Below are 25,705 nucleotides of genomic sequence, written 5' to 3'. Positions count from 1 at the left end.
TAATTATAATGTTAGAGCCAACAAACCAAATCCTTTCCAAAGAGACCACGTTCAACAGCAAACATGAAACAAGATTTTATCAAAAAGGTTAGGTTTTTTATTTACTTGACAATTTTATAATAAAAAGCTAAACTTTCACACCAACATGTTTAAAAAAAAACTAAATTTATCTGACGAAAACAAAAGCCAAAATACAGCAAATACACAACTTTCACTGCAGTTTCCACATTACAGACACAAGTTCAAAACCATATTTACAAACTATATGACAAACTTTGGTTGTGCATTTTTGAAGAATAAACTGAACAAAAAGACAAGTGGTGGATTCTCTCTTGTTCTTCTATTCATTTCAACAGTAAAGTGGTTAAAAGGCAACAAGGTAAAAGTTCTCCGTCCATCTCATACGGTCAGTCATTTACACTCACACAGTTATAAACAGGAACTTATCACTGCTCAGTGGGGGAGCCCTGCTCGCATCCAAACACATATTAATGAATACATCCTCTTAAAGTAACACTGTGTACTGTGTGTCTCAGCAGGTAGAACATCTGAAGGCATCTGCTGCTCACTACTGCACAGTGTGGGTATACACCTAAAAAATGCTTTCAGTAATTAAATCTCAGCATACTGGTTTGGAAATAATACACATTAAAAAATATCAATGAGGCAGACAACAGGTAAAAACATTCAGTTCTGTTTGAGAAAAGAAAAAAAAAGGGAAACATAAGAGATCTCTGTTTGTGCTGAAGATGAGGCAAAGTATTCAGAGATCAATGTAAGAAGATCAAAACTGAAAGAGGGAAAAAAATCCAGTAGATCCATTTAGGAATCCTTACAAAAAGGTGCTTCAGTTGTACAGCTGCACGATGATCAGAAGAGGTTTTCCGGTAAAACTTTTAGTTGTTACAGGTAACGAGTTAAAAAAAGAATTCAATAAAATGTAAAGAGTAGTAATTTTTCTAAACTACTATTTCTTCAAGCAGAAGCAGAAAATGTTCACTGCACAAATTGGTTTGGCTGTTTTTTAAATGAAATATTCATGTGAACATGGCTTGGATGTTTTGCTACAAATTTAAATTCTAACAAATGTTTTTTTTTATGTTTGATTTGAAAAAGCTTTTTTGATTTTCAGTTCAAATCCTAAAGATCTAATTCCCCAGCCAAAAAAAAATATTTTCATTAATTCCTTCAAGTTTGTGAGAACATAATCTACTATTCTGCATTTTCATTTTAAATCAAATGTGTTCTTTGTTTTTGATCTAACGTAGGCAAATCTAAGTCGATCTTATTGTTTTTTAAAATGTCTCTTTTCCCTGTTGTCCAAGACTGTTTTACCCCTTCTAAAGATTTTTTTGGCTGATGAACAAGTATTTTGTTTCTCTAAACAGAAAGTGCTAAACTTAATAGCCTCAAGGCATACCAACACAAATAGAAAACGAAATCAAACAAATATTTACTCCATTCATATCAAAACTCCACTTCCCCGCTCGACATCTTTGTCACTGGTAATAAATTAAAAGTTCAGCAGTTCACATTCATCAGCGGCTGTGTGTTTGTGTATCTGTGTGCAAGAATGATTCAGGGTAGGTAAGTTGTACAGTTCACATTGCTTATTGTAGCCCTGTGGCTTTTCTGAGAAGCTCCAGGTCTTTGCGTGTTGGAGCTGCAGGGGGTGAACAGCCGTAAGACTCCAAACCCAGGGGCAAGTAGCGCTCCTGAAGCCCCAGAACCTCGTCGCCTTGCCCCGTTTGCAGTGAAACCCATGACGGGGGTAAAGAACCTCCTCGGAAGCCCCACATTGCCAGACTTTCTGTTGTGAAAGGCAGAGATAATAGTGCGTGAGTGATAAAAAAAAAACCTTTAAAATGCAGTCACTAGACAGAAAGAAAGCCCACCTTTATTGCTCAGATCAGCAGCTTTAGCCAAACCAAAGGAGACCAAATGTGATTCTAAACCAACCAGGCCTTTAGGCTGACCTCGAGTTGCCATGAGAACAACTGACCTGGAGCCAAACAGGTTGTTACATTAAGCATCATTCAGCACAATTCACTTACAGTGCAGCATTGTGAAAAAGCTTTCAGCTTTGACAAAATGAAACGGTATTTCCGGAGATTTACCGCTTTGGAATTCCAGTTTTGAGAAAATTTTCCATCTTAGTGTTCATCTCAGCAAATGAGGTTTTCTTGTTTACTTTTCCAGAACAGGCATCCACTGAGACCAGGAAAAACCCAGGCTGAGAGAAAGACATGGTCGCCGCATTCACCTAGCAGGAAAACAAGAAATGCTGAATGTTTAAATAAACCTAATCAAAGCTCTGATTTTGTAATCACGCTTGTGGATGTGTTGAGGCGATGAGCTCACGGTGATAAAGGAGGTGTTATCTCCTTTCTGTTGCTCTTTGCTGCTGAGAGATTTCACTTGTGTTTGAAGGTAAGAAGTCCACGGCTCACTAGAAAACACGAACTAAGACGACAACAAACAAAACGTGACACGTAGCACTAGTTGTGCTTGAAGTGGCTTATGTTAGGTCATTCTGAACATTATATTACAGACCTGCCGAGCGCCGCAGTCTTTGCAGGGCTGGGTGCTCAGAGCTGGCATGGACAGCACTGCTGAGGGGGTTTTGGAGTACTTGGGGTAGGCTTTAGCTGTGCAGTTACAGGTCTGTTTAGACGACGTTGTGGCTGTGACTTTCACTCTTTCGCAGCCTTTTGTTGAACAGTAGCTGTGACCGTCACGACCATGACGAGCCCGGAGGTAGAACCACAGTAAGCTGGGTGTAACGTCAGCAGAATCACAGGAGAAAGAGACAAATAACAGTAAGCATTATATTAGCTTAAAATGGTCTCCAAACAATATCATTTGTTTCAATTATTTCTGAGACAATTTATCATCCAGCAAATTTGTTATCGTGACAGACCTGACAGAGCATTAAAAATCATGTTATAATGCTTCTACACAACAACAGAAAACAGAGCAGTTTCTGTGTGCTCTCACCCAACAGGTTGGTCAAAGAAGTACTTCCTTTCCATCTTTTTCGCCTCCAGCTCAGCGAGAGACGCTGCTGTGCCGTAGTCCGTAATGTCATCATATATGTTCCTCTGCTTGTCGTAAATGTCACTCATGATCTGAAATGTGGCGTCTGATGGGTAACAGAGCCCCACCAAGACCCAGGCATCTCTGAGTAAAAGGACCACAGAGACATAATGCACAAATTAAAGAGAGTAAAATTCATAACTTTTCTTTGTTAGACGCTGTGAAGTGACAAAGATCAAACGAAGCAGCTGAAGAATCTAACTTAATGCACGTTGTGATTAATCCTGCAATCTTTGTTTTGCTTCCTCACTTGTCGAAATTGATGAGAGAGAGAACAAGCTCTCTGGGTGCAGGCCCGCTCCAGTGCAGAGTGTAGCTCTTGCTCATCATCAGGACGGGCTGGTACTGCTGAGATGATGCCCCCTGGCTGTTAATCCCCCTCAGTACCAGAGGAGAATCGGGGTATTCATCTCTGCTGATGGACAAACTGAGGCTGGAGGCTGCCCATGTCTGGATGTACACCTGAAAGAAAGAAAAGGCTTTATTTTTTATTTTATTTTAAGATTTGAACGCTATATACAATAGAAGAAAATGCCATGGTAAAACAAGATCAGGGAGTGGCTGAGGATAGGATGGGGGTGACGTTATCCTGATGCACTGCACCTGGGAATATTGACCGCTGCAGGTTACTCCATTCCACTGGGGCATTTTCACACAGCCAGGATGTTGGATTAGATAATTATCAGCTCGGCCCACGTACGTGTCTCTATAACCCGTTACTGAGCCGTCTACATCATGAAAGATGGAGTTTTTGTCGCCGTCCAAGTCGTTCTCTTCAAACCACTGTCCAGGGCGACCAAAGAACGCTCGGAGATCAACCTGAGGATATAATTCATGAAGTGTTATTAATACCAGTTAAATACCTAATTACTGAACAGCTACGTTTATCACTGTGTGTGTTTTTGATGTCAGTGTAGATGCTGTTTGATGAAAAGCAGAGTTTGTTGTCCCCATAAAAACAAATTCAAATCCCATCTCTGTATTTAATGTATTACCTCTCACTGATTAAAGTAATAAATGAGCTGAAGACGCACAAAACCATTTACTTGTGCACTACTGTCCCACCAGAAGAGGTCGCCAGTGATTTACATTTGACCAGGTTCTTTAGCACTCCTTTGGCTTTTAATAGAATTGCTTTCATCCAGGACACCAGGCATACCCATGAACAAATACATATACTTTCAGGAACAGAAAGTACAAAGACCTATAAATTAAATTATTAAATAAACATTTTGACTAAATGGGATCAATTAAAGTAAACTGTTTTTCTTAATCTCCCAAGTTTTATAAATTTTTCATAATTAACAATAAACATGAGAATAAAAGCAACTGAGCAGCATAAGTCTGACTATTTCTTTAAGCTGTGAATTGTATCACTTCATGTAACAAAATGCATGTGTGAAATGTGTCTGTGACATGCATGTCCTTCAAATAGAAAATGTCAACCAAGACATATTTATATTTATGAAACTTGGCACAATACACATGATTTTTTACCCATTCTGTCACATGACTGAATATCTTCTTTTAAACCTGGCTCAGCCAAAGTGAAACAGGAAGTGACATCAAATGGGAAAAGAAACTCTCTGGTCTTTATAGGTTTAATGATCTGATTTAACTGACTCTTCTTCATCAAATTCAAATAGTGATCAACAATATTCTAAAGAAACAGCAGATTCTTCTCTCCTGTCTGTGTTGTTAGTCTTTGTAGAAATGCTCTGTTCACATTCAAATCCACTTTGACATCACTTCCTGTTACTTCAAATGCAAATACCTTAACAAATTTCATCCAAGTAGCCTGAAAATTTAATGTTAAAAATGCTTTCATATTTATTACAAAAATTTGATGTCACGGACATTTTAAAGCTTTAGGTAGAGTAAAAGAGGTTTTCTCACAGAAGGGTGAAAGCTGAGCTGGGACAGGTTGTTTCTCGGGGTCAGCTGCCACGTGTTCTTCAGGTTGAATCCCACTGCACTGGTGTAACGCTCTGGTGTGGGGATGAACCCTCGAAAAGTACTTTGTGTAAGCCGTACTGGGCCGTCATAAATCTGAAAACCCCGAATTGGGAACGTCCTGAGGGAAACATTTGAAAGGAAATAGTCCACAATAAGGCAACAAAATGTACAGAAAGTAATAACAGATTTGAGTAAAATAAAAATGAAGTAGAATACAATAAATACAAATAATAAGTAAAATAATTGCAACTGATAAATCGTTTAATTAATGATACATTGTAAAAACTGTAACAATTTATGTTACAACTTCTAATGCTCTTCAATAATATAAGTCTAAAGTCTAAAAGTATTTTTCTGAAGACACAAAATATTAAAAACAAATTCAAGGAACTGTGAAACCCAACTTAAACAGATGGGATTTCTGTTAAAACCCATGAATATATGTGAAATTTAAACATGTAAAAAACACATTAATATGGTGCCAATCTGTCACCACAGTTTTTCATAAACTGTCTAAGACACCATGGAAGGGAAGTGAGTCAAAACAAAAAGTTCAACAGCTAAAGCCAGCTGAGACCGCCTCATGAGTCAACCTGTCCCACTATCTGATTGCCTTCCTGAATACGATTATACACTCACCGGCCACTTTATTAGGTACACCAGTCCAGCTGCTCGTTAACACTTAATTTCTAATCAGCCAATCACAAGGCGGCAACTCAGTGCATTTAGGCATGTAGACATGGTCAAGACAATCTCCAGCAGTTCAAACCGAGCATCAGTATGGGGAAGAAAGGTGATTTGAGTGCCTTTGAACGTGGCATGGTTGTTGGTGCCAGAAGGGCTGGTCTGAGTATTTCAGAAACTGCTGATCTACTGGGATTTTCACGCACAACCATCTCTAGGGTTTACAGAGAATGGTCCGAAAAAGAAAAAACATCCAGTGAGCAGCAGTCCTGTGGGCGGAAATGCCTTGTTGATGCCAGAGGTCAGAGGAGAATGGGCAGACTGGTTCGAGCTGATAGAAAGGCAACAGTGACTCAAATAACCACCCGTTAAAACCAAGGTAGGCAGAAGAGCATCTCTGAACGCACAGTACGTTGAACTTTGAGGCAGATGGGCTTCAGCAGCAGAAGACCACACCGGGTGCCACTCCTTTCAGCTAAGAACAGGAAACTGAGGCTACAATTTGCACAAGKTCATCGAAATTGGACAAGAGAAGATTGGAAAAACGATGCCTGATCTGATGAGTCTCGATTTCTGCTGCGACATTCGGATGGTAGGGTCAGAATTTGGCGTCAACAACATGAAAGCATGGATCCATCCTGCCTTGTATCAACGGTTCAGGCTGSTGGTGGTGGTGTCATGGTGTGGGGAATCTTTTCTTGGCACTCTTTGGGCCCCTTGGTACCTATTGAGCATCGTTGCAATGCCACAGCCTACCTGAGTATTGTTGCTGACCATGTCCATCCCTTTATGACCACAATGTACCCAACATCTGATGGCTACTTTCAGCAGGATAATGCGCCATGTCATAAAGCTGGAATCATCTCAGACTGGTTTCTTGAACATGACAATGAGTTCACTGTACTCAAATGGCCTCCACAGTCACTAGATCTCAATCCAATAGAGCATCTTTGGGATGTGGTGGAACGGGAGATTCGCATCATGGATGTGCAGCCGACAAATCTGCAGCAACTGTGTGATGCCATCATGTCAATATGGACCAAAATCTCTGAGGAATGCTTCCAGCACCTTGTTGAATCTATGCCACAAAGAACTGAGGCAGTTCTGAAGGCAAAAGGGGGTCCAACCCGTTACTAGCGTGGTGTACCTAATAAAGTGGCCGGTGAGTGTAGTTTCCCCTCTCATTCCCTTATTTATAATTTAATCACTATTTTCTTGCCTTTACCTGTTTCTCGGCAGTGTCCTCATCTTTCCATCAGCCCCTCCGATTCCCCAGTACTTATTCTGCCCTCCGTTGGTTCCTCTGTTTCGGCTTTCACCCACAAACAAGGACTGCGTCACCTCCTGGCTGGAGCCTTCATCTTTAGGGTAGCTGCCATCGCTGTGGAAAAAAGTAAGGACATAAAGTATTATACAAGTACTGTGTTCAAACATGTATTACAAATCAGAAAGACAAAACACTGGGAAAACGCACAAGAGCTGTCACATAATCACAAATAGTTGTTAGAAAGTTCATCCAGTAGCATGTGCCAAATCAAGAGCAACTAAAAAAGGGTTAAAAAAAACATTTCAAGTACAAACCTGGCAAACGATAGTCCCACTCCATTGTCCGCGAAGCTGAAAAACAAAATAATTTGTGTGTTTTATAAACAATTTATCAATAAAATGCTATAAACCTGAAATACTTTCAATTTGAGGGTATATTTTACTTTTGTTCCAGCATTTGAAAAAAAAAACAAAAAAGGCCTAAAATGTCTGAATAAATCACACAAAACACAGAACACTTTTTCCAATTCAATTATAAACCCACAAATCACAACGTGTAAATCTGTCTTCCTACAATGATCATTGCAATGTGAAACAAATTGGACTGAAATATAAAACTGATGCAAATGTTTGGGAAAATGAAGCAAAAACAGATGGCACCATTATTGCATCACTTTTTACATTATATTTCCAGCAAACGTCATCCTTTCAGCAGCAACAATAAAAGAAAATAAATCCGACTGATAGTTTTTTTGTAGACGTCGCAGGCTTGGAACAGATTGTTGAGCCTCACCCAGAGTTCTGGATGATGATGTCTCCACCTCGAATCCACGCTCCTAAGTCATTGTTCTTGAAGGAGATGAGAGTGTCGATGACTGCTGCCACACGGGGACGAGCGGGGTCGGAGTTTTGATGAGGTCGAAATCTTAAAAAAAAAAAAACAAGATGAAGATTACGATTGTATTAGTTAGCTGAAAATTGTTTTTATTAGTTTAATTAAAAATATCATGACTTGAAAGCCCCCATTATTTGAAGCTTGTAACCATCTACAGGCTGGTATTTTCTTTATTTAAGCATAAATTGACACTTCTGCCTCTAAGTTTTAAAAATAAACCAAGAGGACCTACATTTCTCTCAGGGGAAAAATCTGACCTGAATCTTAAAACCACTAAACCACAGTCATTCTTTGAGAAACCGCTATCATCTATTATCTTCTGATTTGAGTTATTTTACTACATTAATGCTCCCCTCTGGCAAACAATAGCATTTTCATGTTCAGAAATTTTCCGCTTATATTTCTGCCCTCACAAATGTGTATGTGTGTGCGTGGCCAGCAGTCTCAGTGGACGCTGAATATTTTTCCCATCTAGCTGTGGGCTGTGTTTGTGCAGGAACTTGCAGAGTGGAAACTTTATCTGTGAAGCTGTGTTTTCTCTGTCAACACAGAGTTGACGGACGGTCCTCCGAAATGCAGCGACGCGCTACGAAGCCGTGCAGCTATTGTTCCCAGCACATAAATGCAACAAATTTATTCATGAACGTTTATTAACTGTGACATTAAATAAATATTAGTAAACCACCAATACCTAAATATTTACACAGTGTAATCATGCATCAAGACAAATGTGATAACAAACCACAAACCATTTAAAAGTGCCCAGCTATAAGTTATATGTGTAAATATATACAGACTACTGGAAATAAAGTGATTTACTACCGAGACATGGACATTTACTCATACACACCTGGCGCTGTTTTCTAGACAGAGGTACTCCCGTGGATCAGCAGCGCTGGCAGTGGTTGTCTTCACTGCTTTATCAATGAACAGCCCTGCCTAAAAGAATTAAAGTAAGATTCCAATAATCAAGTTTTTTTCTGCAGCAACACATGAAGGGGTTCTACAAGAACGGACACGAATAAGACAGCATGTTTTCTTTTATAGTGTGGTGCCTGAAGCACTGATGAAAACAAACAACATCCTGTGACAAACGTAACATGTCACTGAATGTTTAGTGTGTATGGAAACCCCGTGCTGTGAGCTAGCATAAGTGAGGTTTAGTTTTTGACCGCAGGGCTCCTTCCTCTATTAGAGGCTGCTGTGGTCAGACTGGATAAAGAGCTCACAGTTCACCTGCCCGGTTTCTGTCATCACACAACAGAGCACCATTGTGGAGCCCAGCTCGCACGCCTGTGTGAATCCATGCGTGTGTTTCCATGCATATTTTTGGTAAGAATTACGAAGGCATGCAGAGATTTAATTTTTTTTTTCTAACTCTTCTTCAACACTGGACTTCATGTAGTATTTAATGCTGGTTAGGAATGTAACACCAGTGATTACCTTAAAGTTGGAGTGCACACGGTTGTTGTAAAAAATTCCAAGAGGAGTGAGCTCTGCCTTGGTCTCTGGTACCAGCCCGTGAGAGTCTCCAGTGGAAGAGTTGTGAAACACAAACCATATACCAGCATCCTGGAAAAAGAAGGGAAAAAAGAGAAACGAGTCATAAAGAACATGTTACTGCAGCTGCACAACTGCAGGAATTTCACTATCTTTACTTACTAAATGTACACTCATTCCATAGATAGTATTAGAAAAAATACAGAAACAATAGGATACAAGAAGCAGAGCATGATGTCATACAATTCTTTATGTCCCAGAGCAATAATAAACCAGATTAGAGGATTCAAGTTAAAATCCCTCAACCCCCAAGCCGTTATTTTTTATGCTTAAGTGAGAGCTACTGGAGCTCCAAAACAAAAACAAGAGATTTTCTTTTATACTTTCATTTATTAAAAGCCTCACATTGTTATTGCACTTCTCTTTTAAACACAGAAACATTTAATTCCCATTTTATTGATAGATCACTTTGTTATGACCAACAATATTTTTTATATTTTTTTGTATAAAGTTAAGACTAAAGCCAGAGGATTGTCTTCATTTATACAAAACAGTTCATTAATCTATCAGGGGCCGAGGACTTCAATTTTACCAACAAATTTTCTTTACCCATTTTAACTTGTTTGCCTTTTTTATTATTATTATTTCTAATAATCTCTTCTAAAGCTGCCTTCTTACATCAAAGACGCAGTTACCTGAGAACCAGCAGCTGCGTTGCTGATGAGGTTGTTGTTGGGGTTGGCGATCCAGAATGTTGAGACTGCCCTGGAAAGCACCGAACCAGCATGCACACATAGACACAATTATACAAACATTTACAGAGTAATGTAGCAAAATAAAAAAAGAGACAATATGTACAAAATTATAAAAAATGTAGCTGTTGTGCTGAATCCGGCACATTTATATTCATAGAATATTGATTAATGTGCATTTTAAATATATAAATGAATGAAAATGACGTATCAGCTTTTGTGGCAAAAAGACAAAAATAAATAAAAAATCTTGCAGTCTTCTTCAACTCACTCAATAATCTACTCCCCAACATCAACTATGAACAGGACGGTTCAGCCAAAACTCAAACCACACGCACAAATTCCTGAAGATAAACCTCTTTCCACAAAAAGGCTTTTTTTCTTGTTATTCTAGGATTATAAACACATCACAGAGAGGAAAGGTTGTTTTTGTATTGATAAAACCATCCTGCTTGTATCGCTCTCAACCAAAATTACAGAGTGCTGTATCTCTTCTCACATAGATATAAAACATCTGTTTTTTGTTTCGTTTTGTTTTTTACAAATTATGTCCGCACCTCCTTAGAGTTGCTCACAGATATGAAAGTCTAAATTTTACTCTCTTACACTAATTAGCATTTTTAAAGGGGTCAAAGCTTGTTCCCCACCTAAAAATATAACAATAACCTCAACAGTCCTTAAACAGATTATAAAACTATGGGTGTTCCGATCTGTTATTGATATCAGATATCAGCCAAAAAAACGAGTATCGAATTATATCAGCCTGCTTCTAAAATCTGACATTAGCGCTCCAACACAAGCACTCCATTCCAATGTCCACTCCAGCTTGGATCCAGCATGCAAAGCTGACACCATCACTACAACACGCTGTGCTAACCAAGTAGCAAGGAGTAGGAGAGATGGCGGCAGTGTGGAGGTACTTTTCGTAAAAGTCTGAAAAAGACGTTGCAGCTGAGTGCAAAACTTGTCGTGAACAAGTGTTCCGTGGTGGCACAGAACCAGGGGAGTTTATTACTGGAGAGCCATCCAGGTTTGACTCCCCGCCCTGGAAACAACAGCAACTAAGTTCTTCACAGAGACACAGCTAGCTCCCTGCACAGCGGTCCAGAGAATGAGGTTCTTTAGCCCAGCATCAGTTATCATTGAGAAACACGATAGCTCAGCATGCTAAAAGGTTCTTTAAAAAAAGAATCTCCGTATCACGTTCAGACTGCAGAGTTGAAGATGGAGCCATAAAACAGGTAGCTACTGATTTAGTTTACGGACTTATTTGTTTTGGAGCTTGCTTTTACAGTGATATTTTATTTTGTTTACACTAATATTTTAGTGAAGAAAAAGGGCAATGATCACATTAGTTTGGACACAGTCAGTGAAATTAAAGCTGTGAACTTAATTTTTGCACAGAAAATCACATTTTGGATAATGAACAAGATTGTGTTTTGTTCTTTGTCCCTACCTTTAATATTTTTCAAAACATTATTAAATTTTTATACTGAATGTTGAACACATAGCTACGATTTTTTTTCTTCCTAATCTGTAGGATTTTTATTTTTACGTCTCAGACTCAAGAGTAGGTTTGTTAGAAAAGCCAAGCAATAATGGTGGTCATGTTATAAAGCAAAATATAAATTGTTAAGTAATACTGGTTGCATTTTTCAATGCTTTAAAAATATAGGTATTGGATTGGCATTGGCAAGATTAATCACTTAAATAATCTGACTGCATCAGGAGCCAATAAATCTGGATCGGGACATTCCTAAATAAAACTGATTAAAAGTGGATTCATGGATTCTTAGAGACAGCCTCTTCTGCCTTGTTGATATATATAACTTGTGAGAAGTTACAAACCATATTCCACCCCCACGAATGTCAGATTTCATTTCCACATTTTAAAATAGTTGATCATTTATAAATAACATATTTTCTCTCCAGTATAAATCTGCTTGATGATAAAGCAGAAACTTGTGTTTCAGTTTTCTTTGTGCATATTTCTCTAAGAGCATCCAGAGATAATAACTCTTACTTGCACTCAGTGCTCGGTGAAGGAGTATAGCCCTTGTAGACGTTGTCCCTGATGCTGGTGCACAGAGTCTCATTGCGGTCAGTCGGCAGCAGAGACCCGGGCTGAGTCAACAGGCCGAGGTTGTGGTAGAAAGTGTTCCGCTGCTCAATCCCATCCTCGAGGAAAAAACAGTGGCCCAGTGTGTCATAACCAACTGTGTCCTTCACCTGGGTCAGGACAAAGCAGCACACACAACACACAGATTTATTAAGAGCCTTACAAGACTATAGAGGAGCTCTCAGCGGGGGCGGGGAGAGTTGGGGATAAATAGGTCAGGGTCTCATTATAACTTCATTCTCTCAAAATTTCCTTTCCAAAGAAAATATAGCTTTTACTCAAAATATGCAAACCATCTTGATACAAGACTAGAGAAACATCTGTTCATTCCCTTTAAACATCCCAAAGTGGAAAAAAGGTACATTTCCAAGTGCCTTCAATTTTTTAAAACTACATCAAACCATATTAAAAATAATGTTAAAGAGAAAGCTTCTTTAATGTTATAATAAATAGGAAAAATAGATACCATCCAAATATTTCTGATTATTTCCTCCACAAAGTCAGGAAAGTCCTGTGCTAAGCTGTTCCACTCATCTTGTGGAAAATGGATGAGAGTCACTCATCCATAACTGTTTTATAAACATTCTTCCACACAAACATTCTTACATAAGCAACCATTTCACTGACCAGCAGGCCATTAGTGGCGTGAACAGTGAGACAGCGGGAGAAAGAGTGATGTATGGAGAGTCCATCCACATAGGTGGGCTCGCTGTAGCCTCCCCTCTGGTCGACGTCTCCACACAAGTGAAAGTGGACTGGGTACCGGCCTTTCTCTCGCTGCTGACCCATGTTCTTCAGCTCCACGTGAGACAGATGCACCGACGAGAAGTTAGCCAAGATCTGAGTTGGCAGAAAAGTGAGCACAGACGGGATTTCAGAATGATTTACGCAACACGAATTATAGCATTACAAACCAACAGCTCCACATGTTACATGATGGGAAACCCAAATGACTTGTCAGCTGACAGATAGAGGATTAATTAAATAGGTTATGCCTTTTTTTCCTTCATTTTATACAATTCAACTGTAACAAGATATACTGCCACTGTCAACATGAAGCACTGAGTCAAAGTCTTCCAAAACCACAACTGGTAATAAAAAAAGTGATGTCAGCTGTAAGAGCATAAATCAAAACAAAGCACATCTATTGATAAACCCAACAGACAGACAAATCTGAATGTCAGTGAAGTCATCCAGTGCAAACACATCATACACGGCTCTGTCGGAGGTCTTTTGTGGGTAGAGAATAATCCACATTGGTCTGGTTTCTGTTACGGAGGAATTGGCCAATCGTTTCAGCAAACTAAAACTCACTCAAATATGAACAGTTCTTAACTCACCAGCTTCCTCACACTCTCTCTGTGACTTACACAAACACACATAAAAACTATTTACACTGCTACTGATGCCTCAAGCAAGGGTAAAGTCACACATTTGTATGCAATGGTTCATAAGAAGTGCAAAAAACCTCAATCTAAACTGTGCCACAATGTGAGAAATAAACTGTATGACTCAAGAGAAATATATTTTGTTAGCTATTGGAGTGCTTTTTACTGAAAACATTACAGTTAATACAAAAAATACATTTGTATAACCAAAGGAGGAAATTGTAAATTCTGAGGAATGCTTGAACAGTTTCATGAATGGTTCATATGTACTTTTACCAAATCAGAGCCATGTGGGTCAGGAAGTTATGAATGTATGAGAGCCTTCCTCAGCTTTTCTTGTTTGTTCAAATTTACAGTTTTTTATTTAAATTAATGCTTGATACGGACTGGAAAGATATAAAAAAATAAGGTGAATCAACTGAACATACCGGTAAATGTGTGTGAAGTATGGATGAATGACAAGTTAATTTTTATGGACAGTTTACCTTCTTAGAATGGAAAGAGTAGGACAGATTGCAACAGACAGGGACTTTCCATAAGAAAACAAAGTCATTGTGAAATAACTAGAAATTCAGCCAAAACAACAGACTGTGCAATAAAAATTACACGCATACACACCTTGATGTGGCCTCCAAAGGTGTCATGGTTAAAGAACTGGCACTTGTTGTCCCCATAGCAGGAGTTTTCCATTTCTCCATAAATGAGAATGTTTCTAGAGAGCAGAGCCACTTCAGCACGCATGTCGACTCCATCAATGATTTCTCCAACATGGTTATATCGAGGCTTCCCTAAAAAGCACAGAACGGGCAGATTCTTGGTTGAATCTAAAACTAAGTTTTTACTAAAAACTACAATACGACACCACATTTATAACATTCTGGTTTGGTACAAATGTTTAGATAAATATGCATTAATATAGAACAGGTTGCAGCAGGAGCGGCATTAATATTGGACCCCCCCCCCACACACACAAAAAATAAATTATTATTATAATAAAATATAAAAACAAGGAGGAGAGAATAAAACCCCATCAATCAAACAAACAAAGCAAAAAGGTGCAATGTGCGAGCGATCCAAACAGAAAAACAAACAACAAGCAGATCTTCAACAGTGCAGAACCGGACTTTGCCTAAAGGGTGCAGCTGGTACTGGTCATATTTAACAAATGCACAATTGCTCAGCCTTTCCTCAAGGCAGCAACATAAAACTGAGCACAGCAAACTACGCCCTGCTCTCCAGGAAGGGAGTGGGTGTTTGTTGACCACAAAGAAATGTGATTAGATGCATGTCTGATAGAAAGGATTTCTGAGGGAGCCAGAGAAAATCTGCAGTTAATTTAAAACCAAGTTACTTATGAAACTCAAGCTAATAAAATCCCTTGAAATCTTACATCAGCACAACAGCTGTAAAGGAAATGAGATCTCACTGGACCTGATGATTATTAGAATAACATCTGTAAATCACACTTATTGACTTGACGTGAAGTGTTGACTGTCTTAACTTCCTTGTTTTGTTTGCACAAAATTCCTCACATCTTCACACCAAATGTTGTCATGATTGATTTGTAACCACTTCTCCTGTTCTGTTGTTTATGATTCAAGCTAAATGGAAGAAGCAGACTCCCAGAGGCCAAAAGCTACCATACGTAAAGTCACATTCGGTTTACTGTTGCAGAAATCAATTGCACAGAAAGAGCTGCTCTTCGTCTCACCTTGTATCCTGACTTGTTTGCTGCTACAGTCAGGGCAGGGCAGCAGAGTAAACTCTTCAGCCTGGTGCATGGAGTAGTCAGTACTGGCAACTACAACATTATCACCTGGTTTCCATGTCTGCTGCACCTCATCCTGCAAGTTTAGCACCACCTGGTCTGTAGAATCCACCTGGAAGCCCATGATGGGATAGCCTATAGGGCGTGGCACAATATTCGATTAAAATTAGACAGCCAAAATAAAAGTGGAGTTTACAGTCACTATTTTAAGGAGTAAATGATAATGATAAATGATTGTATTGATAAGATCACCAGGTCTTTCTTTCTTTCTCAGGATGTACCAAACTGTAGATTTTGCCACTCCAAATATTGTAGAAATTTCCCAGATGTTTTTTTTTCTGTTGTTTGCAGCTTAAGGACGGCTTGTATCATCTGCGTGGAGAGCTCCTTCGCATGCATGTGTTCTTCACAGCAAAATCTTCCAAATGATAGAACCACACCTCAAATCAACTCAAGGCTTTTTAACTGCTTAGGTCTGGGTCAAACGGCAAGATAATCATAGGGCTGGGCGATATGGCCAAAGAAAAAAAAAACAAAAACAAAAAAAATCTCCGATTTTTTTCATCCCAAATTCGATTTTAATCAATTTTGCTTCCCACTTCATGGAGTGCCTCTGTTTCAGGTGTCAAAACAAATTTGTTGTACTCCTGCTTTTTGTAGCAAGAGCCTTCAAACAGATTTTGCAGTGAGGTATTCATTGTTCCAAGTCCGAGGTTGCAAAACCTAACCAGTTCCAGGTAACTGGAGAAACAGTGCCTTTTTTGAGATGTAGATCCTCTCTGCTAGCTGCCATATTGTCATGTACCAAGCGTCTTGAGGGACAGGTGGGGTGACCTCTGAACTACAGAAGCCCCAAAGAGTGAACTGGTGGGAAAAAAAATCTCAGTATTCCCAAAATTAAATCTTTATAAATGGCAAATTCATCGATAAAAATCGATTTATCACCCAACTCTTGATAATCATGCCAATTTTTGCTCTTCTGACAATCGTAAGGAAGTACAGATTATCGCGACAGCTCTAAAGATAATCTGAGCAGATAATCCTGCGGTGTGTAATGAGTTAAGACTGATCTAGTCGGCTCGGAAGGTTGTCTGGACCGCTCCAATCTCAAATCGGGGATATTCAACGTTTGATTTTTTGGCTCAGTATCACAGCGTGTGGTGTTCACCCGAGAACAAACAAGCTCTCAGCCTGTTGAATGAGACGTGAAGCCAATCGGAAAGCGAGATGATGTAAACACGGAGGGGAATCCAAAATACAGAAGACAAAAAAATTGTCATGACTTACCAGAAAATGCGATGGATGTTAAAAGCCATTTTGAATTGTTTTTCGTGTGTTTAAAATAGTCCACGAACGATCAACATTGTTTCTTTTTCGTCTCAAATGTTTATTTACTCAGAACTCACGTCTCTCTGGAGGTCACGCAAAATTTTCTCTTGACATCTGAATGTTCAGAAATTAAATATCTGTCCGTGTGTGTTGTGTTGTCTCTTGCCGTATGTCTGTACACCCCACACTGTTGGACCAAACCTGGTATGTCCATGATTTTTTTATCCAGACATGTGAGGTCTCTGAGTCTTTGAAAATCATCCGACTGTTTTAAAATCTTGCTGTGTGATGCAGGCCTTAATTGAGAACAACATAAAGGAACTGCCCACACCTGCCCATGAAATAGGCTTTGAGCCAATTGTCCAATTACTTTTGGTTCCTCTAAAAAGCAGGGTGAACACATGTTAAGGAGCTTAACTCCTAAACTATTCCTCCAATTTTAATGTGGATACCCTCAAATGAGTTTGTGTCCATGTGCATTATATAACTATAATTTGAATGTTTCAGTAAAAAGATAAAAAAAAATTTGTGTCAGTGTCCAAATAGATGTGAACCTAACTGTAACTTCTGATTAGCTGGTTCTGTTTCTGTTAAGCTGGCTTTCATATCCGTTCTGCTGATTTTTCCTTTTGTTTTGCTTGTTTCAGCTTTTGTTCTACATGCTTTGGCTTCTAAAACAAAAATAAGTTGTACAATACAGAATAAACTACTTTCATTGCTATACTTTTATACTAAGTAGTTCTTGTTTTTGAACTCTTATCCTCATCATCAGCTGGCTCTTACCGTTCTTCCACTCGCTGTAAGCAGTGACAGAGAAGTCCACTCCATCTACGGTGGTGAAGTTACACCTCGCTAGAGCTCTTCCTCCTGTGTTGAGGTTTTCATGCTCCCTCACATCCTCTGAGCATGACGTGTTACCACCTTTCACCACAGACACCAAAGCCCATGCTTGCCTGAAGAAACCAAAGGAATGAAATAAGAAAAGGAGGGAAAAAAGTAAACAAATGTAAGTAGTTGGAAGAGTCGTACTTCCACATAAAAACAAATACTTAAAGCTGTGACACTTAGATTTCCATAGTGTATTATTTTAAGAGCTTAATATTGTTAGAATACTAAGACGCATGTTTTAAACTATAAACCTGCAATCATTTGTCAAGTGCTATGTTTCTGTTGAACATAACCAATGAGTTTCAACATGCAACAACTATTAGATAATTAAAAAAGTACTAAAAACTACAGTCTCCGAGAAGTCAGGGAATTAATCAAATTATAATATAAGATTTTAGGGAAGTGGGTAATATCACTCAGAAGAAAAAATTAACACCATAAATTGTTTAATTTATTTCCTTCCTCTTTAATCAAATGGGGGGAAAACAGCAGGAAATATTTTTTTCAATGTATTACAGTGAATACAAGTAGAAGATTAAATCATTTTAGCTAACAAATTTTATGAATGACGCAGGACTGGGACTGGGCGGACCTCCAAGGGCGAACGATCTAAATCAAGGCGGTGTCATGAGTTATAACAGTTTGTATGTTTCGAATTACATTATCTTTGCTTCCTAAAAAATTACTTTTTGCTTCTATACTGATCACTACAAGATAAAAAAAAGTCTAAACAAACATGATTATTCCTCAAGTGGATAATATTTTAAGACCACTGTTTTATTTCAAGGCACAAACTTGGAGCACTTAACATAAACCTATTCCAACTGTACATACACCAAATTACAAGTTAAACCTGGTTTAGTGGTTCATTCAGAATAGAAATGCACAGAAAGCAGTAAAGGTTATGTGTTTCTAATTGTTTTAAATCTGTTAAATCTTTGTTAATCTTGAATTTAACGCTGACGTTAATCGTTTCAGTTCTGTTCAGCAGAGCTGGATTTGAATGTACGGGAAAAGCTACATCCAAAATAAGTGCCATTTGTCTTTGCTCAAAATGATCAAGCTTGGCAAGAAAACAATTTATACAAGTGTTCATGTCCATGAAAGGCTCTGTACTACACAACAGAGGTGCTAACGAATAAACAAGATCCACCCTGTTTATCATTTCAGACCCATCTTCATCCATGTTTGGATCATTTTGTAACAGCTTCATTGTCTGACTAGAAAAACAACTGTGAGGAAGCCAGAGGTGATTTCCCTACAGATCAGCAGAAATGCATGTTTACACAAGTGAATGCGTGCTACTGCGACAAATATTAAAGACAGGTCAGCGGAGCATATGCAGGATTCATTTGTACCAGGAAGGAATGTTGACGTCACAGAAACTAGCCTTTGACATATTAAATGTGTTTGGGGAAACTGTTTGCATGTTATTTTTCCATTAAAAAACAAAACACAGTGCAAGTCAATGGATTTAAAACATCTACTCTTTCACAATGAATAGTTGGGTATATTAACTACAGTTTGTTAGATGTCATTACATGTGCAAGGAGTTAAAAGTACACATACAAAGGTAAAATGATGAACAAAAAAAAAAAGCAGCACACTTCATCATTATGCTTAAGCCAACAGGTTGCACAATAGAAAATTTGTCATTGCGATAACAGCCAGTGCAATAGGCATTTCTCAAAAGACTGCAAAAAAATGCAATAAATGGTTGGCTTAAAGTTGCATTTATAAATTTTGTTGCTCAGACAGCAGTTTGAATTATTTCATCAATCAAACGGAGCCCTTCATGTATTTGGTCAAATGGATGGATCTCTTCATATTTTTAAAAAAATTAAGATGGAATGGAATTTTTATTTTTTTGCTCTGAAAATAGAGCAGAAAGACTTCAACACTACATACTTATGTATTTGTTTATTCAAGTCGTATCTTCATCGCTATATTAAGCGCTGTTATCGCAAATCACTCAATTTCCTAATATCGTGCAGCCCTAAACAGGCGTCTTTACTACTTAACCCTCAGACTGTATCACTTAGCTTTAATCAGCAACATAAATTAATAAGAACTACCACCATCAAGTAAATACAAGTTTAAGATTAAATGTCTCAGAAGCACCACTGACTGTACACAGAGGTTGAAAAACCCCTACACTGCTTTGGCATCCACCCAGAGATGAAACGGGACACTGGAAGAGCTGAAATATAACTAGGCTTCAGTCGGACTTAAACATGTCCAGCTGCAGAGAACACTATTGAAAATGCTGATCTTGTACATTTTGTGTCCGATTTGCAGAAACAGAAAATCTATTGTAAAGTGAAATTTAAAACCTCCTTGTCTTATTTTGTTTGATTTAGGGCTACAGTCTGTATAAACTTCTGTATCTGTTCTTTCCAGATTTAAAAAAAAAAAAACATGAGACATAAAATCTACTGAATTGCCAGATTTTGTACAAATCCTTTAAAGTTTGACCTTGGCCTTGTTATCCTGTACGTGCTTCCTTGTTCTGCTGAAGTGCAATACAGCAAAAATACATGGGAAACAGGAAGACAAGCGACTAGATTAAAGGGAACCTGCCAAATGAAACAACCTACAAAAAAATACCAAATTTTTCCACGGAAGATGGGCACGGAAACAAAATGTTACTCTTTGTCGAAGTACCAAGGCTTCAAAGGTGGGGCTGTTTTCTTTAACTGTCAGAGAGAAACCCATTAACCTTCCTTATCAGCCCCAGGAGACAAAGGAACACTCCAAGACACTTCCACCAAACACAAATACAGGAGCAATACGAGCTGGTACATCGTTTATGCAGATGATACTTCAAACATGCTTACATATTTACATGCATTTAACAGTTAACACACCTCTTATGGAAAGAATCCAAACAAGAACTAGCCCTCGTGTTCTTGTACAGGAGTTCACAAACGTTTCCATGCAATGCCCCCCCAATCATTTTAGCTTCTGGCAGGGGACCCCCTTTGCAAACCCAAAAACTACTACAAATTACGCTGCAAAAAACAAACTTTTAAAATGTGTTTTTTAACTTTTAGTCACCATTCAATAATAATTACATGGTGATGCTTTCTTTTATGGTACCCTTATTACCATGTAATTACAAGGTAATAAAAATGTAATTACTACCTTATTACCATGTAATTACGTGGTAATTAGGGTACAATTTTACTTTGTAATTTATTGTCTGCAGTAATGTAGCACTTACCTGGTAATGTATTACAATTCACTATGTAACACCTAAATAAATAGTAGGTTATGTGGACAGTTTTAAAGTTATATTTTATTGCAATTAACCACTAACCCCAAAATTTAGTTGCATTCTTTTGGTTATAAATATAGTGTTGAGTTACTATTGAATAGTAATTTTATTGTAGTTACCCAATTAAGGTAGTTTTACTAACAGTAGTTTTTCCTTTTGTACCCTAATTACCACCTAATTACATAGTAATAATGTAGTAATTACCTTAATTTTATTACCTTGTAATTACTTGGTAATAAGGGTATCGTAAAATATAGCGTTACCAATTACATTTGGTTAGTATAATAATTTGATTAACCAACAGGTTTAAAACACTGCATTATATTCCTACTGAAATATTTTTTTACAAACTGCTGACAATAACACAAAAAATCAAAGCTTTCTTGAATAACATTTCAATATATTGTAAAAACAGATTTGATAATATAATATGACGATTTAAAACTTTTTTTAATTGTTTTTTTTATCCTTCCTCCAGCTTTCAGGGCCCCACTAGCAGCCCCTACTTTGAAAAAGTAGTATTCTTACCTGTATTTTAGATCATAAGAAAATCTGCTGCCAAGTATCTCCTTAAAGGCTTTCTTGGTTTCATCTAACAAGCTTTTGACAGCTGAGTCTCCTACAGCCAGCGCGACTATACGACCCGGTGGCAGGGAATAGAGGAGCTGGGTGAGCCACAGACTGTCGTTACGGGAGTCGTGTGTGTCGTAACGTCTGTCGAAGAGCAAAGCAGACGTGTCTTGGTCAAACACCCGCAGGTTGATGCCTCGGCTGAAGTTCTTCTGAAAGGCATAACCCCCCGTGGAAAGCCCAGATGCCGGGATGTTTCGGGTCAGCAGTGACCAGGAAACCCTCTCAGTACCGTGCAGCTCTAGAGTCCCGCCACCCATAACGCCAATAAATTTGCGGCCCAGGCCCGGAACATCAGGGACGGCCTTGCTGTCTGAACGGCCAAGAAGGACAATGGTCGCACGAGAACGGTAGCGGCATTTGGGCGACCCAATATGAAGGGCTCCGCCATCTTCTATGAGGATGTGATGGGTTCTTAAGGTTATATTCTTAGAACCGTCAACATTGTCTGCAAAAACCACCTGACCTGCAAAAAGATAGAAAAAAAAAAAACAATAAAAATCAGAAGAAAACAAAAAGGGCTTGTGTTAAAAGGTTTACAAACTGACATGGCTGAATACTATTAGACATTATGTTTTAAGTTTAAATTGACAACATTATAGTTATTACAGTAGTTATACACATTATCTAGTTATTTTCTACTTTTTTAACTGAAGTCAAAGAGTAGCATGGCACTTGCCTGTACACGAATGTAAAATTCATGTACATTCAAACTGTAATACATGAGAACGTATCAAACCAGATATTACAGTGGTTGTTGAGGCATAAAAATTAATGAATAAATGAAATGCAATTTTTGCTTTTCTCTTTCATGCTTAAGGATGTTATTAATAATAATAATAATAATAATAATAATACCAAACATAAAACATCTGAATAAACTAAACTAAACATTAAAATATGTTTTGTGCCAGTAAAAATGTTTAAAAAGGTGTATAAGCTTAAATTTGTAATTCTTTTTTTTAAGTACAGCAAGCGTGCACCAAAAAGATTAAAAAAGAATTTAAAAAAAAGTCCTTTAAAGATTAAAAAGCCCTCTTTTTTAGCCCATATGACAGAAAAATACTGGGACACTTTCCACCTGGCATGAATGTAAAACACACTCAGCAACAGGAAGCAGTGAAATGAGATTTGGCCCAGATAACTACTGCATCTTAATATTCTTACCTCCTGACTGGATGGTAAGTGAAAGAAAGGTGGCAGAGGACTCCAGTCTAAACAAACTCCGGACAATAACAACTTTATCTGGTTGGAGGCCTGGGTTCCAGCTACTTAAAGATGGGTTGTGGTCTGGACAATTCTCTGTGAACAAGATCCATCAATAACATGTTAGGCAACCCAACGGTTACACAGAATTATATGCAAACATTTCAGTCTAGAACACTTACCATCCAACACATTTCCACTTTTAAGACTGAGGACAAGTATGAGTGTAAATAAGAATGCACCCAGTGACACGCCACAGCAGATTAGGGTGTTCTTCCGTCGCTGGTCACTCTGAGCAAGTCCCCTGCGGTGATTTCCTTCAGACAGGCTGAGCCTAGGGTGTTGCTGCTGCGGTGGGCCATGCGGTTTGAACGGTGGAGGTGGTGGAGCTTTGGCAGGTGGAGGTGAGCGGACAGGAGCCACCCGTCCGGGAACGTAACCGGGACACCTGGTATGGGTGCCATGAGGCGGAGCCACAAACACGGGAAAGCGGCTGGAACCATCGCTTGTCGGCATGTCCACTTACCTGGAGGGTGGGGTTAACAAAATCAGTGTTTGGCAAGAAATGTACTTTTTCCACATATACACCAATTCATTTATCTCACACACTTCTACTAACTCAACGTTTTCAAAAACTGCTGAAAGATATTGCATTTACCGTGTTTAAGTAAAACAAATTGCTTTAAAATTCTGGTTCATGTACTTGTGTCTGCTCAGAGTTTCCACTCAACCCAAAATATTTGAATCCAATTCAGATTTTAGTTTATTCAGGAGGATCACATTACACAACTTGACCGAATAAAGTAGTGAATAATATGTCAAAGAATGAAATGAAGGAGTGCTTGTGGAAAATTTCAGACAGAGGAGGTCAAAGTAGAAGACAGGATGAGCACGTAAGGAGTAAGAAGAAAAACAGAAGGAAGCAAGAGAAGCAAAGGAAATGATTTTGAGGAGGAAAACAAGCAATTACCCACTAAGCAGCTCGGTTTTAGACCTCCAGGTAAATATCCAGGGACTGTATTAAAAAAAAAAAAGAACTATTTCGCTTTTCGTCCAAACAGCAAACTTATCCTCGACTGATTTGTATTGAGCAGCACGACGCTTGCTGCTCTTGTCAGCAATAACAAACAGGTTGTGAATAAATGGATAACAACATTCCTCAGAAAACACAGCCAAAGCAGATGGGATCAATTACAGTAGGAAAAAAGAAGAGTGCTTTAAGTCAAGCTGAAGTTTTTGCTCCCTTTATTTAGCATGAATGAAGAAAATAGTAACTTTTGTTAATTTTATTTAAATTTCTGAAGACATTTAACAACACCAGTGGAAAACCATTACCTTAAATTGACCTTATTTCTGCATTGATCCAACTTCTGCTGAGACTTTTTAAGTGTGGGAGAACCTCGTTTTTGTTCTGCTGAGTTGGTGGGTCTGTATGACTGCATAAACAGAACCTTAGCCAGAATATGAGCACAACACATTGAAAGGTCAAACGGGCATACGGGCAAACCCAAGCACATAGGAAATGACAGCGCAGGAAAATAGACCTGAAATACTTTTTTTCCTCCATCATACACCCAAAGTGGCACAACCTGCTACTGTGTGTTTTTTTATATGAACTTTAAAATAGAGAGATGCAGCTTGAAGCCAAGTTTAAGTGCTACTGGTTGAGACATGGCAATGAGTTCCCACTGCACCACAGTACTCACACGCAACAATGTACCCTCAAGCTCGCAATTTAGAAACATCTATTAACATGTGGGCATGGTTGTAAAGGGTGGGAGGAACCAGGGCATACAGAGGAAACCAGTGGGGACACATGGAAACTCTCCAGCAAGTCTGAACTAGAGCTTTGCTATGAGACAACAGTTCTAATGACAGCAGCAGGGTGCTACACACACTCACTACTCTTCTTAAAAACGTGCAAAAAGTGCAACAAATGCTCATAGTAGGCGGAGTTAAAGTGAATGCACGTGCAAACTCAGGAGCTTTAATTAGGTCATCTGCTTGTTAACGCTGCAACCTTGCAAACATTTCTATTATCTCAGAAAGAAGGTGTTACACAGTAAACTGCACAGTATTAAAATATGCACATGCAAAATAACTGAAAACTCATATCAGTTGTGATAAACCCACATTTTCCTCACTCCTTAAAATTCTGCAATGATGGCATAAACATTTTTTTAGTACAAAGGATGTGGTGTTTGTGGTTTTCAAAAGGAAAGCCTACTTTAAACTCATCTGATCACAGAACAGTTTGCACACTTGCCTCGGTCTATCTTAAACAAGCTTTGGCCTGAAGTAGATAGCAGTGTTTCTAAGTTTCACACTTACACTTTGACGTTTTTTTTTTAACAAAAGAGATTCAAGCAGCATTTGTGGATGGCACAGCAAACTGTGTTTATAGACAATGATTTATAAAGATGTCCCTGATCTCATGCAGTGAAGACCATGACAAAATCAGACATGTTTTTAATGCAGTGGCCCCTCAGGGCCTAAGGAGCACCCATACTTGGATTGATGATATTAAGAACTGTTGATGATGGGATATCTAAAGTCCTCGAAAATTTTAATTAAAAAGATATTATTCTGAAATTGTTCCACTATTTTTAAAAAGTGTTTTGCAGACTGGTGTACCTCTGCCCATCTTTACTCCTGAGAGATTCAGCCTCTATAAAATATGTTTACACCCAATCCTTGTACTGATCTGCTGCCAGTAACCTGATTAGTTGCAAAAGTTCCTCCAGCAGTTTCTTATTTGTGCCACTTACATTTACAGATGTTTGTCGTTTACGTCTCAACTTTTTGGAACTGTGTTACTACTATCAAATCCAAAATGACCTTATTTTTCTCTTTAAAAAGTGGTACAATTGTTTAATGTCCTGATGCATCTCAGTAATCCAGGTAAAAAATCAAAAAGAAAAAAAATTGTGTAGGTCTTCTGGACGGGTTCT

At 38.4% G+C, this 25,705-nt stretch overlaps 1 protein-coding gene across 2 annotated transcripts in view; it reads right to left on the bottom strand.

The window, feature by feature from the left end:
- Nucleotides 1–411: 411 nt before the first annotated feature.
- Nucleotides 412–25,705, bottom strand: part of cemip2 (cell migration inducing hyaluronidase 2) — a 26,654-nt gene continuing 1,360 nt past the window's right edge. For both annotated transcript variants that reach the window (XM_014031580.1, XM_014031581.1), the window contains exons 2-24: nt 22,937–23,280; nt 22,716–22,850; nt 21,447–22,014; nt 17,537–17,706; nt 15,368–15,559; nt 14,275–14,444; nt 12,896–13,108; nt 12,173–12,378; nt 10,093–10,162; nt 9,341–9,469; nt 8,748–8,836; nt 7,796–7,927; nt 7,318–7,353; nt 6,962–7,117; nt 4,993–5,170; nt 3,700–3,915; nt 3,347–3,558; nt 2,998–3,180; nt 2,554–2,773; nt 2,362–2,463; nt 2,118–2,263; nt 1,896–2,002; nt 412–1,810 (exon numbers count right to left, since the gene is read on the bottom strand). In XM_014031580.1, coding sequence (XP_013887034.1) covers nt 1,611–1,810; nt 1,896–2,002; nt 2,118–2,263; nt 2,362–2,463; nt 2,554–2,773; nt 2,998–3,180; nt 3,347–3,558; nt 3,700–3,915; nt 4,993–5,170; nt 6,962–7,117; nt 7,318–7,353; nt 7,796–7,927; nt 8,748–8,836; nt 9,341–9,469; nt 10,093–10,162; nt 12,173–12,378; nt 12,896–13,108; nt 14,275–14,444; nt 15,368–15,559; nt 17,537–17,706; nt 21,447–22,014; nt 22,716–22,850; nt 22,937–23,270 — 4,164 coding nt within the window. In that variant the 5' untranslated portion in view covers nt 23,271–23,280 and the 3' untranslated portion in view covers nt 412–1,610. The remainder of the gene's footprint in view (nt 1,811–1,895; nt 2,003–2,117; nt 2,264–2,361; nt 2,464–2,553; nt 2,774–2,997; nt 3,181–3,346; nt 3,559–3,699; nt 3,916–4,992; nt 5,171–6,961; nt 7,118–7,317; nt 7,354–7,795; nt 7,928–8,747; nt 8,837–9,340; nt 9,470–10,092; nt 10,163–12,172; nt 12,379–12,895; nt 13,109–14,274; nt 14,445–15,367; nt 15,560–17,536; nt 17,707–21,446; nt 22,015–22,715; nt 22,851–22,936; nt 23,281–25,705) is intronic.

This window comes from Austrofundulus limnaeus, unplaced genomic scaffold (assembly GCF_001266775.1).
Source record: "Austrofundulus limnaeus strain Quisiro unplaced genomic scaffold, Austrofundulus_limnaeus-1.0 Scaffold1275, whole genome shotgun sequence".
Classification (NCBI taxonomy): Eukaryota; Metazoa; Chordata; class Actinopteri; order Cyprinodontiformes; family Rivulidae; genus Austrofundulus; species Austrofundulus limnaeus.
Note: the sequence above shows the minus strand (reverse complement) of the source record. Positions and strands in the feature narration are given on the sequence as shown.